The sequence below is a fragment of the Staurois parvus genome, unplaced genomic scaffold (genome assembly GCF_062004578.1).
Source record: "Staurois parvus isolate SC_StPar_1 unplaced genomic scaffold, SC_StPar_1.0 ptg000210l, whole genome shotgun sequence".
Lineage (NCBI taxonomy): Eukaryota > Metazoa > Chordata > Amphibia > Anura > Ranidae > Staurois > Staurois parvus.
The window spans coordinates 3,060,423-3,073,684 of NW_028318006.1; the positions used below are offsets into that span (position 1 = coordinate 3,060,423).

Sequence of the window (13,262 nt, forward strand, 5' to 3'; positions counted from 1 at the left end):
TCTGTCACCAATAACACATTTCTCTGTCCTCTAGAGTCTGGTTCCAGACACAGGAAATCAATACACACCAGCTCCATTGGGCCCTGGCTCTGGCAGTGGCCCAAGGAAGCAGTTTGTTTGGGTAGAGTTTTCCTCTGTATGCAGCTTAGGCAGGGATGGCAGTATTCTTCCACTTGTGACCTCATCCTTGGCCAGTAAAAATCGATCTCTCACCAACAGAAAAGTCACCTTAACACTAACAGTAACCTTAACACTATTCTTCTGAACTGGGTTGGCAAGAAGAGTTGCATTAGATCATCACTTTGGTAGACCACCCCATTCCTCAGTTCCAATCTATCCCACTTCCTATGGATAATCTTGGCATTTGGAGGATCTTCCACCCACAGTAGGTCAGGCCGCTATTTTTGTTAATCGACAGAGCAGATCTTGCTCCTGAGCCTCCTGCATATCGTTTGCAGTGAGCTGTGGTAATTCCTCACCCTTCAGCTGGAACACATTGCAGTAGTATGATGGGATGCATGCACCTTGGGCTCCCATAACTTCAGCATAAGCTACCCCTTTGGCTACACATTCAGCTCCCTGACTCATAGTCTGCACCTCTTCAGGAGATACTTGCAGCCAGCTTGGTTCAGTAGCATGACGGCCGTGAAGTCTTCTGGATAGGGAATCTGCATCTTTATTCTCTATTCCAGGCCAGTACATTAGGCTGAAGTGCAATCCATCAATGCCCAGTGACATCTAGCTTAACTGTGGTGAGTACATAAGTTAGTAAATTGTTATCTGTCTTCTCCAGGAATTCCGGCCATAGATATAATCATTCAGCTTTTCGAACACAGCCCACTTCCAGGCAAGGAATTCCAATTTGTGGTTTGGGGAAATTCTCTCTGCAGGGTAGAAGCTCTGACTCGTGAATGCCATGGGCCGTAGCAACCCAGCATGTTCCTGGTATAGTACTCCCCAAGGCCTTCTCGACACATGGAGTTCATACGGCTTCGAAGGGTCTGCATAAGCCAATACTGGAGATTGTGTTAAACACTGCTTCAGCTTGATGAAGGCCTGTTCACACTGCTGTGTCCACTGACCACTAATGGGTTCTCAAGGCCTTCATGGCCTTTTTGGTGGGGTGGGGGGGGCCCTACTCGGCCCACTGTTCTCTTCCTCCATATTCTTCAGAAGGTCTGTGAGGAGAGCAGCAGTCTTAGTGAATCTCTCCACAAACCAATGGTAATATGAACAGAATCCAAGGAATGATCTCAGTTCAGTGATATTGTTGGGTCGGGACCAAGTGGTCACAGCCTCGATCTTGCTAGGGTCAGTGGCCACCTCTTCTGCCAAGACTACATGCCCCAGATAGGAGACAGAATTCCAGTAAAATTTACACTTTTCCAGACCTTCCTCATGAACACTTTCTCCAGCCAATCTTCATGCTCTTCCAAGGTTCTTCCAAACAAAATTATGCCATCCAGGTATACCAGGACTTCAATTAAGCTCGTATCCCCTACCGTACATTTTATCAGCCTTTGAAAAGTGGTGAGTGCCCCAAAATAGGCCCTGGTGCTTTCCGGCAGATTAGAAAACCCCAGTGGGCTAATGAAGGCCATTTTCTCTTCAAGGTGCATAGGGATTTGGTAATATCCACTCTTCAAATCCAGGACACCAAACCACTTAGCTTCTGACAGGCACTGTAATCCGCGGAGTGGTGTATTGATCGGGGATAGTCCGTTTATTCAAAGTCCTGTAATCAATACACATTCGCAGGGTACCATTCTTCTTCTGCACTACTACAATAGGGGCTCCTCGGCTCTCAGATAATTCCAACCTTCTTCAACTCTGCCAAATGTTCCCTGAGGTCCTCCAAGTCCCCCAAAGGAACCTGTCTGGCTCATTCCTGGAACGGTTTGTCAACGGATTCGATGCTGGGCACTCTTGGCACACCCAACAGCATAGTCATTCCTGGAGAACACTTTTTGCCAGCTTGTCAGCCTATCTTTTGCTCTCTGTTTTCATTCTTTTGACAAAGGGGAGTCTTAAAGGTTGAACTGGGTAGGGTCATCAGGTGACTCCGACATACTGACTGGAGCGGCTGCATTCACCTGCCCCAATAGAGCCCCCCACTTCAGGGTGATGGGGTCAGCTGTGTTGTTACAGACCTGGACAAGGACTTTACTCCTGTTGTGCTGCAGAGCCTTTGTAGTGATCACTTCTGAAACTATTCCTACCCCAAACGCCCCTCCATTGTTATCCATCTCCAGTACCACAAAGGGTCCTGGCTGATCCTGAGGGGTGACTGCCCGTGGCTGGAGTCTTCCAAATCTTCCCTACTTCCTTTACTGGAGCCCTCAACTCTCTGACAACTCTCCGATAGACTTAACGTTGTTGTGGGTGGATGCTCTCTATGGGCACAGTGCTCTGTTCGGCCACTGGAGTAAGGAGTCTGAGTACCAGGTTGATATTGATTCCAATTAGCAAATTAGCAAGGAGCACTATTTTATCCCAGAAGGCCTAGGGCTGACTATTGCCAGAGTATCAAAGGTCTCAGTTCTCTCTGTGAGAATTGGGCTGAAAACCAGGCAAATGGGGATGTAACCATCATAAGAACACTTATGAGTTCCAATTCCCCACATTTCTAGCTATTCTAGCTTCCGTAGGGGTATGTGCTTCAAGTACTTGTTATAGAAGTCTCTGTAGAGAAGGGTCACTTGGGCTCCTGTATCCAGCAAAGCTTTATTGTAAACTCCCTCCACTTGAATAGAGACCACTGGGGATGGGCCTACCAGCTCATCTAGAAGTATTTCTGGTTGAAGCTTTGTGCTTCTGATCTGGGATTTCCTGGGTTGAGTTGCTCACTTCTTAGGAATTGGCTTTCCCAGCTTTCTGAAGTGTTGTGTATCAGTTCCCTGTGTTAGAGTCCCAGTCAACAGAGTTGGAAGCTAAATTGGCTCCAGAGGACATCTAACAGTGGATGTCTGGGTGGTTTTAGTCTCTAGGGTTTGTGTTCCCTAGTATTGGAGCTCACTACTTTCTTCAGTCATCAACTGGCTCTTTTACTGAGGCTCCGGAAGTTTTCCATCAGCTAAGGGAAGAACAGCTTCTTTAATGCTTGTATTACTTCGGTAGTAAGGTCTGTCATCGACTCAGTCTGTGGACATTAAGCCCGGAAATGTCCTGGCTCCCCACACTGGAAGCAGTTCCTGGGGTACCCAGGGCCGGATTCTCCTGTGCTTCTGCCTTTGCTGACACAGTTTGCCTCATTCTGACATGGCCTTCTGCATAGCAACCTGAGCCACCATGACTTGTCCTACTGTCTTCTGGACTTTGCAAAAAGACAGTTGAATCATGGCTTGGGCTTAAACTAGCTGAGACAGAGTCCATACTATACTGTCCATTGAAGCCATGCTCTGCGTATCAGGCACTCCTTCCATAGTCAGAATACCTTGAGTGGCACAGGAGGCGGCCCTTGGCCTGATTCCACTCCAAACTGCCGCCTTTCTGGCTTTGGCTGCCATCCAAGCCTCTTTTTCCCATATGGTTTTCAACAGCTTTGAGTACATCATGGAGACATAAGGATAGCTAACCTTAATCTGCTGTGCAATTGGGTCTAAGGGTTGAGCCCCCTTCTGCACTCAGCCCAAAGGGCCTTGCTAGCACTTTCTGCTTTCAAACCTCCCTGGACGGGCACCTGGTGCAAGATCTTGTTCAGCCTTTGCACATAGCCAGACAACTTCCCACCTTCTTGCTGATACCTGTGTTCAAACAGATTCGTCAGTTCGGTACAGTTCTCAACTCGACCAAATACTTCCTTTAGGGCCTTAAGACACTCACGGGCGGTACAACTAGGCTTATCCTGTTTTAAATTCCGCATAATGTCAGAGGCAGGAGTTCGTAAGCTTTCCACTATTCTCTGTCTCTTCTTGGTATCTGCCACTTCCCACTCTTCTATGGCCTGAAAGGCTTGATCAACCCAGTTGTCAAATTAATCCTCCCCTGGAGGGGTAAAGGCCTTGCCAGAAAAGAATCTCTAAGAAGTCTCTCAGTAGTTATGACTTGTGATAGAAGTAAAGTTCTTCAGTAGAGCCTCTATAAACTTCCCCTGTTCGGCCAGTGTAGTGGCAGGTATTCCCCCAACAGCATTTGATGAGGTTGATGGCTCGGGTTCAGGGATTCCTCTTTTTGGATTCACTGTGCCTGTGTCAGAAAGATGTATACTTCTTTCTTCAAGTAAAGGAGGAACTCCTTTATTTCATTCAGTCAGCACTAACACAATAGATGCATGGGAACTGCCTCCTATATCTAGGACACTCAGTCTCTCTTCAGAGATGCGAGCCATCAGCATCTGCTCGACCTGCCCTTCAATCCAGTCATCTCCTGGGAGACTCAGCATCACACATCCGTCTGGTCTTCCATTCTCTTCTTGACATCATGCAGTGATCTCAGAGGTAAAGTAGGTGTTGTACTTACAAACTAAAATAAAGTCAAGGCACGTCATAAAAGAATAGCTTAGTCAACACCGCGCTGAGTACCAGTCTGCAATAGGGAGTATAGACATCCAATAGGCTAATGAGTTTAGAGTACGTGCCTTGACTTTATTGTCGTTTGTGAGTACAACACCTACTTTATTTCTTATTACACATTATTATTAAACATTTTTTATGGTAATGCACTAGGCCTGTGCACCCTCTGTTTGTTCTTTCCTCATTCAGTATATTTGGATTTCCCCGGTCTATTGAGGGCAGCATGTTTCAGGACATTCTTAATGTGGTTGTAGCCTGCATCAAGTCCATCCCCAAGCGCAGGAGTATTTGTGTTTGCTGGTTCTTAGTGATCTCAGAGGGTTCCATGCTTCCTTCTTGGGGTTCACAGACTCTCTGGACAGGGATATCCCAGATGAGCCCCCACATGTAGCACTACCCCCTTAAGGGTCGCTGAGTTATTCTTTTGGGCTCCCTGTCACTCTTGACCCCACTCTGAAAAAGCCCAACCCCTGTTGACACCACTGGCCAGGGTAAACTCACTCAATATTACCAGAAAATAGACACACACAGGTTAGAGTGAACTGATACTTTGTTTATATTAGTGTAGCACCCCTATAGTTAGCCATGGGGAGCTAGCTAGGTTTTTTAGGCAGATGCTGAATAGCAGCCTGAGATGAGTCAACCTGAGATGAGTCAGCTATGTCACTCTAGGTCAGGGCTGAAGGCTCTGCAGGTCAGTTCCCTGATATCTTCCCCTGCTCTAGAAGCTTAAGAAGTTTCTAGAAGGCAGTGGGTTGGGGTGTGGAGGGGTTGATCTGCATATCTGAGGGATCTTGACCAATCCCCAAGCAGAAGGTTTGGCATGGGGTCAGGACAGCCCTCAGATATGATAGAGCCTGATCAGCAGGAAGCAGCCAGTGTGTGTCATGTGCAAGATGGAGTAGGAGGCTGGAGTGTGGAGCCTGGGAGGGGGCACAGGGAAGGTGCCTACCTACAGGCAGGTGCTGGAAGAGGGGACCTCCACTTTGTTACCATCTATTAAGAGGGACAGCCTAAACAGCAGGGAAGGAGCCAGCCCAGCAGAAGGCCTGAAGGCAGCCTCCAACCGATAAAGCTAGAAAGGACAATGTCAGTAACCTTACACCCCCTGGGTTGGATAAGGGGAGAGGGCAGTCAGGCAATGAACCCAACTAGCTCTTTGGCTGGGACTGTTTAATCTTTGGCAGCTTCTAGATCCCCTTGCCCAGGGAATATCTTTAGTACTGCTGGATGAAGAGGAGGATTCATCTGGGGTCTGAGGAGGTACACTGGAGAGCTGGAGTGCTCTCAAAGAAGAGACAGATTTTGCTTGTCCATAGACTTGTTCAGTAGTTGTAGTTTATCCTCGCAGATCAGTTTCTTGGGCATCCCATACATCCCTCAACCCCATCCAAGTTCAATATCCCATAATAAAATCACAAAAACAAGCCTAAGGACTGATTACTGTCTCAGTGTGCAAGCGTGGAAGAAGAAAATACGTGTTGCCTGGCTGTGTAGGACTGTAGGGGGACCCAAAAACTTAGCGACTCCTAAGGGGATAGTGCTACATTAGAGTCAAGTTTGAGCACAGTAAAACAGCACAGAATTATAGGAGTGCAAATAATGGTCAACACACATATAACAAAAATCTCAGTCAGTTCTGGATGTCCTGCAATTTAGAATTCACCAAAGGCCTCGACTCTAAGATGTTTATGTCCCCAGGGAGCGAGGGAAAACTATTAAAGAATAAGGCTAGCTCACGTTGGGCCCTCAGAGGCTGATGACAAGGTCAAGCCTGAGGTAAGGAAAGAGTTCTTTAACTGGGAAGGCTAATGTCCCTTTAACTGCAGTGAAGGATCTTCTGCATGCCTGTTGGGACCTATTTAGTGCACTACAAGAACTCAGATCTCTTTGGTTGCAGCAGGTGGAATTTCCTTTAAAAGATTTATGCAAGCACAAACACTATCCCTTTAAGTGGTATTTAACTTAGGCCATACCCCTTTTAGGCACCAAATGAGATGCAGGTTTAAAGGGTGAGCAGAAGCACTTACTGAGCGTTGCATGGCTTGACCCATAAAGGGCGGACACTGCAGTTGGCTCTGATGACTGGGTTATGTTGTAGATGTGTTTGCTAATAGGCTATGTAAACTAGGCCTCAACGTGTGTACTTGTGAACAATGTCAGGACTAGATAGAGAATGGCTGATGCAAGAGAATGTCAGTGATATCTTAATTGGCTGAAGATTGGGACTCTCTCAACCTATCTTTGGCATCATCCCAGCCACTGGTGGTTTCACTGTAGATGGGGTCCCCTCCTGCAGAGTTTGTTCCTGACTGCAGCACTCCAGGTCACTGACCAACAGGGTAGTTCTCCAGATTCTTTGGCAATAGCAGCGGTCAGCTGTTCCTCTCTCTCTCTCTCTCTCTCTCTCGCCTGGTCTAGTCCTCCGGCATTCTGCACAGCTCTCTCTTCACACCATCCTCCCAGCTCTCTCCCAGTTCACTTCCTGCCTCTGTTCCCGGACTTCTAAATTTATATGCCTCTGCCCACACACCAGCTCTTTTGGGAAATGTAGTTCTGCAATAAGCAGCCTTCCAACAAAGTCTTGCAGTTCAGCCTACAAAGTCCACAAAGCTTTTCGCCATGATCAGAACACATGTGTTTGTGCAGGATACTGCCACCTTGTGTCTCTTTTAAGATCCAGCAGTTTGAATAATAGCAGGGTGTTACCTTCCCCTGGAATTTCTTTCAACTACTGCTCACAACTTCTGTCCAAACTGAAATTAAGTATCTCCCAGTGCTAAGACCCATGCCTTCTATTCAACTGTCAAATGACAGAGCCTCTACTGCTCACTGAGGTTTTAAATATTCAAATGCAATAATGCAATGCTTAATATGAAGACTAACACAGGTACTCGGCAATGTTTTAAGCCAGGTGAGGCTCACCTTTTTTTTGGTAATCCAGGTAAATTGGCTACATCCCCAACTCTATCCATTATGTCTATAGGCTTGGACCCCTGTTTTTGTTGTTTTGCCATCAAAGTATTACGAGTATTATCTAAAAGAATATTTAAATGAGAATTAACAAATGTTAAAAACCTCTTTGTATTTCCACATAGAACATATCCAGTATCTTTTTCCACAGGGGACATTGACACCATAAACCAATATCTTTTTCCACAGGTGACATTGATGACCAGTGTCCTTCTGGATTTAGTTATGATATCTCTGGACTTTATTGTGCAGGTAATAAAAATTATTATATTTTAATTTTGATAACATTTTACAAAAACGTCTCCCCACAAAAAAAAATAACATAATTTCTATACTTTTTCTGAACAACATCTAAGGGTATCTAAATGAATAAAAATATTGTGCAGTAACCAGTTGTATCTCCCTATTTTACGCTGTAAACAAGAGCATTATTAATTATTTAAACTTATTCAAGGTCAGACGTTCTCACTGATTTTAGCTATCAATTGGGGAATCCATTGTTTTCCATTACTCTTATGCTTAAAAATTTTTTAAAATGTGTAAAATTATTTATAAACATTTTAACTGAATACATTGAACACTCTAGAATATTGTATATGAGGGCATTCTCTTGCTTTTAATATAATAATAAAATTATGTTTTCCAAATAATGTGTTTTCCAGATGCCCACACATTAGACACACAATGAAGTCAAATTTCTATTTGGATACTTGTTTTTGAGCATATGTAAACTCTGTTATCTGCTTCCAATGGTTAATACACTGATCAAAAAAATTAAAGGAACACTTTGAAAACACATCAGATCTCAATGGGGAAAAATATAATGCTGGATATCGATACTGATATGGACTGGGAATGTATTTGGAATGTAAGGATGCCCCATCGTTTGATGGAAATGAAAATTATCAATCTACAGAGGACTGAATTCAAAGACACCCAAAAAATCAAAGTGAAAAAATTATGTTTGTATGGCCCCCACAAGCTTGTATGCATTCCTGACAACATCTGTGAAAAGCACAGGGTGCCAGTGGCAGACCTGCCAATTCTGGTGTTCAATGGCAAATGCCAATCAAGCTATATGATGCCGGGCAGTGAGCACAGGGCCCACTAGAGGATGTCGGACCCTCAGGACACTTTCATGAAGTCTGTTTCTGTTTCTGATTGTTTGGTCAGAGACATTCACACCACTGGCCTGCTGAAGGTCATTTTGTAGGGCTCTGGCAGTGCTCATCCTGTTCTTCCTTGCACATAGGAGCAGATATCGATCCTACTGATAGGTTAAGGACCTTCTACAGCCCTGTCCAGCTCTCCTAGAGTAACTGCCTATCTCCTGGAATCTCCTCCACGCTCTTAAGACTGTGCTGGGAGACACAGCAAACCTTCTGACAATGGCACGTATTGATGTGCCATCCTGGAGGAGTTGGACTGCCTGTGCAATCTCTGTAGGGTCCAGGTATTGCCTCATGCTACCAGTAGTGACACTGACCCTAGCCAAATGCAAAACTAGTGAAAAACAGTCAGAAAAGATGAGTAGGGGAAAAAATGGCAATGGCCTCCACCTGTAAAACCATTCCTGTTTTGCAGGTGGTCTCAATTGTTGCCCATCTAGCACACCTGTTGTTAATTTAATTAACACCAAAGCAGCTGAAACTGATTAACAACCCCCTCTGCTACTTAACTGACCAGTTCAATATCCCAGGAGTTTAATTGACTTGATGTTACACCCTGATTAAAAAGTGTCCCTTTAATTTTTTGAGCAGTGTATATGTACCATTGAAAACAATTTGTTATATTGGTTCAATAAGTGCAAAACGATATCTTGATTCTTGATATCAGTTACTTTTGTTCCCATTTATCTTTGAAGACTGCGGGATTCCCCTCCCATGTTAATGAGGAGGATAGGAAGAGTTTTCTTTAGTATAAAAATGTTTCCTGTTCCAGGGGAGCAATTCTGTTATGGTGAGTGAGCATTCTCATGCTAGTTCACAAAGGGGGCTATTTACTAAAACTGGCACAACTTTGCATAGAAACCAATCAGCTTTTAATGCCAAAGCTTAATTGAATAAGCTGAAGTTAGAAGCTGATTAGCTACCATGCACAGCTGCACCAGATTCTGAGAGCAACAGTTTTAGTAAATATCTATGAAAGAATGCTTAAATAATGTCAAATGTTTTAATCACCAGCACAACAGGTTTGTAACATTTGTTATTTATAGTCAGTAAATAAGAATGAATCAATATTAAAATCTTTGAAAGACTTGACATACTCTATACCCCTTATTATTTTCTCCACGCATTTACTGCATATTTGACACCTTGCGAATGAGGATTGATTAATTTGCCCACACTGGCATTCTCCATCTGCACCTTTCACTAACTGCAAACATGTAAGATGCATATGATCCAATCAAGGGAATTACATTCAACCCAATGTTGATAAATACGCCCCTAACTCTAATACTCGGCTTGATATAATGTATACTTTAACCAGTGGATGCAGGACCTGCCAGAGCTAATGGAACAAGACAAGCTGGTGGTAAAACGAGTAAAGCTACATTTTCATTGTGTATATTATAGCCCACTCAGTCTAAAAATATGCATATACTATTTATGACGTATGTTGATTAGCCATGGGTTCAGTTTCAGCATGCTATACAAGATTTAAAGAGGAACTGAACTCTGAAACCTTTATTCAAAAATGGAGGCAGATGGTAACTGATTAGTTATCATCATTGTCTATAGGCTCCTTGTACCTGCGTTTTTCTCCGTTACTGACATAAGCTGGCCAATACTAGTAGAATTTTATTTGAAAATATTTGTTTTTACAATGTTTATTCAATTTTCCAGTAGTTAGTGGACTCAAATAAATGATCAGTTTTCAAAAATTATTCTCGAACAAATTAAATTTTAAACGTGATTGTAGTTTTTGTTTAGGAAATATCATACACATTGCAAAGTGCATGTTCTAGTCACAAAAGTAATCTGTTCAAAATTTCAACCAGACCTGCTACTTTCATGGAATTCCAGACGCATTAAGGGTTTTGGGATTCACTGGGGTTGATTTACTAGAGGCAATAGACTCTGCCAAATGATTTTTCAGAATTTACATCTGAACATTCAAAGAGGATTCTACTGGTATATGCCAAACTTTGCGATGATTGTTCTGTACTGTGTCTCTGGAAGGAGGCCATTATGGTTTGCTTCCTCATGTCAAGACTTCCAGCAAGATCAACAGAGCGGCCCAGTAGTGACATAACCAGAACTCACTCCAAATATCAGGAGTCTAGCAGTCAGAGGCAGCAGTACCTCAATCTAATGTGTCGATACACTGCTATGGGAGTGCTTAGACACCCTCACATATCAGCAAGTGCTATTTTTTAGAAAGAATTCCAAGCAAATGGTATATTTTCTGAGTACTGTTTAGAACAATGGAAATTTCTAAATGCTCCCCATAACATAGAAAAGCTTCATTTTTTAATTTAAGTTAAACTTTAAACATTCAAGAAAGGAATTTTTTAATTAGTCAGCAGTTTATAATGACCTCAATGATTTGACTTGACGAAAAAACATTACTGCCAGGACAAGCTCAAATTATACCCTCTAGAAGAATGAAAGTGTAACCAGACCATCCTTGGGGCAACATATCTTCTGAGTACTGTACACTGTTGAACAAAAATTTCAGCTCTTTTAATCTACTTAGTTTTCTGTCAATGCAAGGAAGAGGAGAGTGAGAGAAAGAGAGACACTGGATGGAAGATAAAGAAATCAGGGAGTAACAATAGTTATTGTGACAGATTTTTAAACCACAGATTTTTAAACTCAGCATGTGACTGCCTGCCACCATAGACCAGAGGAGATCGCTTTGGCTTGATCAGATAACTGCCATATCATGTCCACGTGCTGCTTTTTTGTGTAAATGCATACATCCCAACTGTCCCAGATCATTCAGTACTGTTCCAGTATTTCAACAGGATTCCAATGTCCTGCAGATGCCAGACATGTCCTGCTGCTGTGTGCTGGGAATCATTCCAACAGTGCTGGCAGCTCTAAGCAAGTACAGTCAAGTGGAGTGATGTCTTGCCAATCAGTACTTTCATAGGTTTAGCATTGATGTCTTTAGTTAGGGGAGGGAGGCAGCGAGGGACAGTGAACCACTGACACCTATGCTGATCTGTTGGGGAAGGGGGTGACAACAGTGGAACATGCCTGCACAAAATGAGCTGAAATGGCCATGTGTAGTCTTTACAGCAACCTGTATGACAAAGTGACACCAAGGAGCACAACAGAACAAGGACTTTCATGGCAGGACAGCCAAATATTATTTTGAGCTGCATGTGCAACATGTATAAAAATATTGAAAAAACCCTTAGAAATTACATTAATGTGTTAAAGCTTCTTAGAGATGCTAGTGATTGGGTTTGCATACACTATAACAAGTGTCTGAGCTGGAGAAAGAATAGATTACACAGTCCATCACTGATATATTAAGCTAAAAAGAAGCCAAGGCTGTGTAAGATAATTTGGAGATCTTTGTCAGTTTAAAATTGAGTTTGGAGCTTGTGTACATATTGAGTAGGTGGTGCATGTATTCATAGGAATTATGGGCTAAGATTCATAACGGTTTTGCTGAACTGGGGTGAGCAGTTGTGCAGATTAATGAAGGTCTTCTTTTTCTTGATGGTGTTTGTAAAACTGATTTAGGTACATGTATGTTTAGGTTATTAATACATATTCAGTCTTATCCTTTAGAAGTTTCAAAAGTATACAGATCAGATACAGGTTTGTGTGTTTAAAGGGTCCCTGTTCTTTAAGAGATTGTTAATTTTATGTATTTTCAATGAATAATGTATTATTATGTTGTTAGAATGTGGATAGTTCCACATTTTCTACTGATTTATGATGTTGTACATATTGAGATGTTCTTGTGCTTAAAAACGTTGCAAAGAGTGGTTATCTGAATTGATGTAAGCTGTCTGTCAGCTTGAACCAGTTTGGACATATTCTTCTTAACTTTTCATCAGCAAGGCATAAGCAGAACTTCATCTTACTGAATGTTTTTGTAGCATTTTGTGTAAATTAGAGAGTGAAAATTTCAGGAGATCAGAAGTTCCAAAATGCGCTTGCTAGCCTGTCTGGCACCAACAATCATGTCACCACCAAAATAAGAGATCACATTTTTCAACATTCTCCAGTCATGCTCATAACCTGTCTCTGCATTATATTATGCATTTGTGTTAATGCCACTTGACTGGCTGATTAAATTACTGCATAAAAAAGCAGGTGCACAGATGTTCTAAATAAATTGCTTGGTGAGTGTATTCTTCCTTCTTTAGGGCTTGTTCACACAGTGCAGTGACCTGTGTTTTTCAGCACTGGATCAATGTAGGTTGTCACTAGGCCCCAGAGAAAACAGTTGTCACAAAGCAACACATCTGGGAGGTGCAGTGCAGTGAGCTGTGGTGAAGTGTAGACATAGCCAGGGAAGTATCGACCATGAGGCAAACAAGGCATTTGCTTAGGGTTGCAATTTTTAGGGGGGCGGCACCGCCCCCTGGAAGAAGGGAACTGGTGAGCAGCGGGGGACAGAGCCATGAAGGGCCACCATCTGAGGGGTACCACCGGTACTCCTCTAGGTGGCCAGGACAGCAGGAGGATCAGTTTGGTGGGGTAGAGCAGTTGAAGAAGGATGCCCTGTGTATCTCTCCCTCCAGAAGCTGAAAGCCGGTGTGAGGTTTCTCCCCATTTCCCTCTTAACTGCGTTCTGTTGCTGGAGGGAGAG

The 13,262-nt window shown here is 43.2% G+C and overlaps 1 protein-coding gene across 1 annotated transcript in view; it reads left to right on the top strand.

Annotated features, from left to right (window-relative positions):
* Window positions 1-13,262, top strand: part of HMCN1 (hemicentin 1) — a 468,291-nt gene that overhangs the window by 402,503 nt on the left and 52,526 nt on the right. Inside the window, exon 98 of the mRNA XM_089678830.1 lies at window positions 7,674-7,736. Coding sequence (XP_089534956.1) covers window positions 7,674-7,736 — 63 coding nt within the window. The remainder of the gene's footprint in view (window positions 1-7,673; window positions 7,737-13,262) is intronic.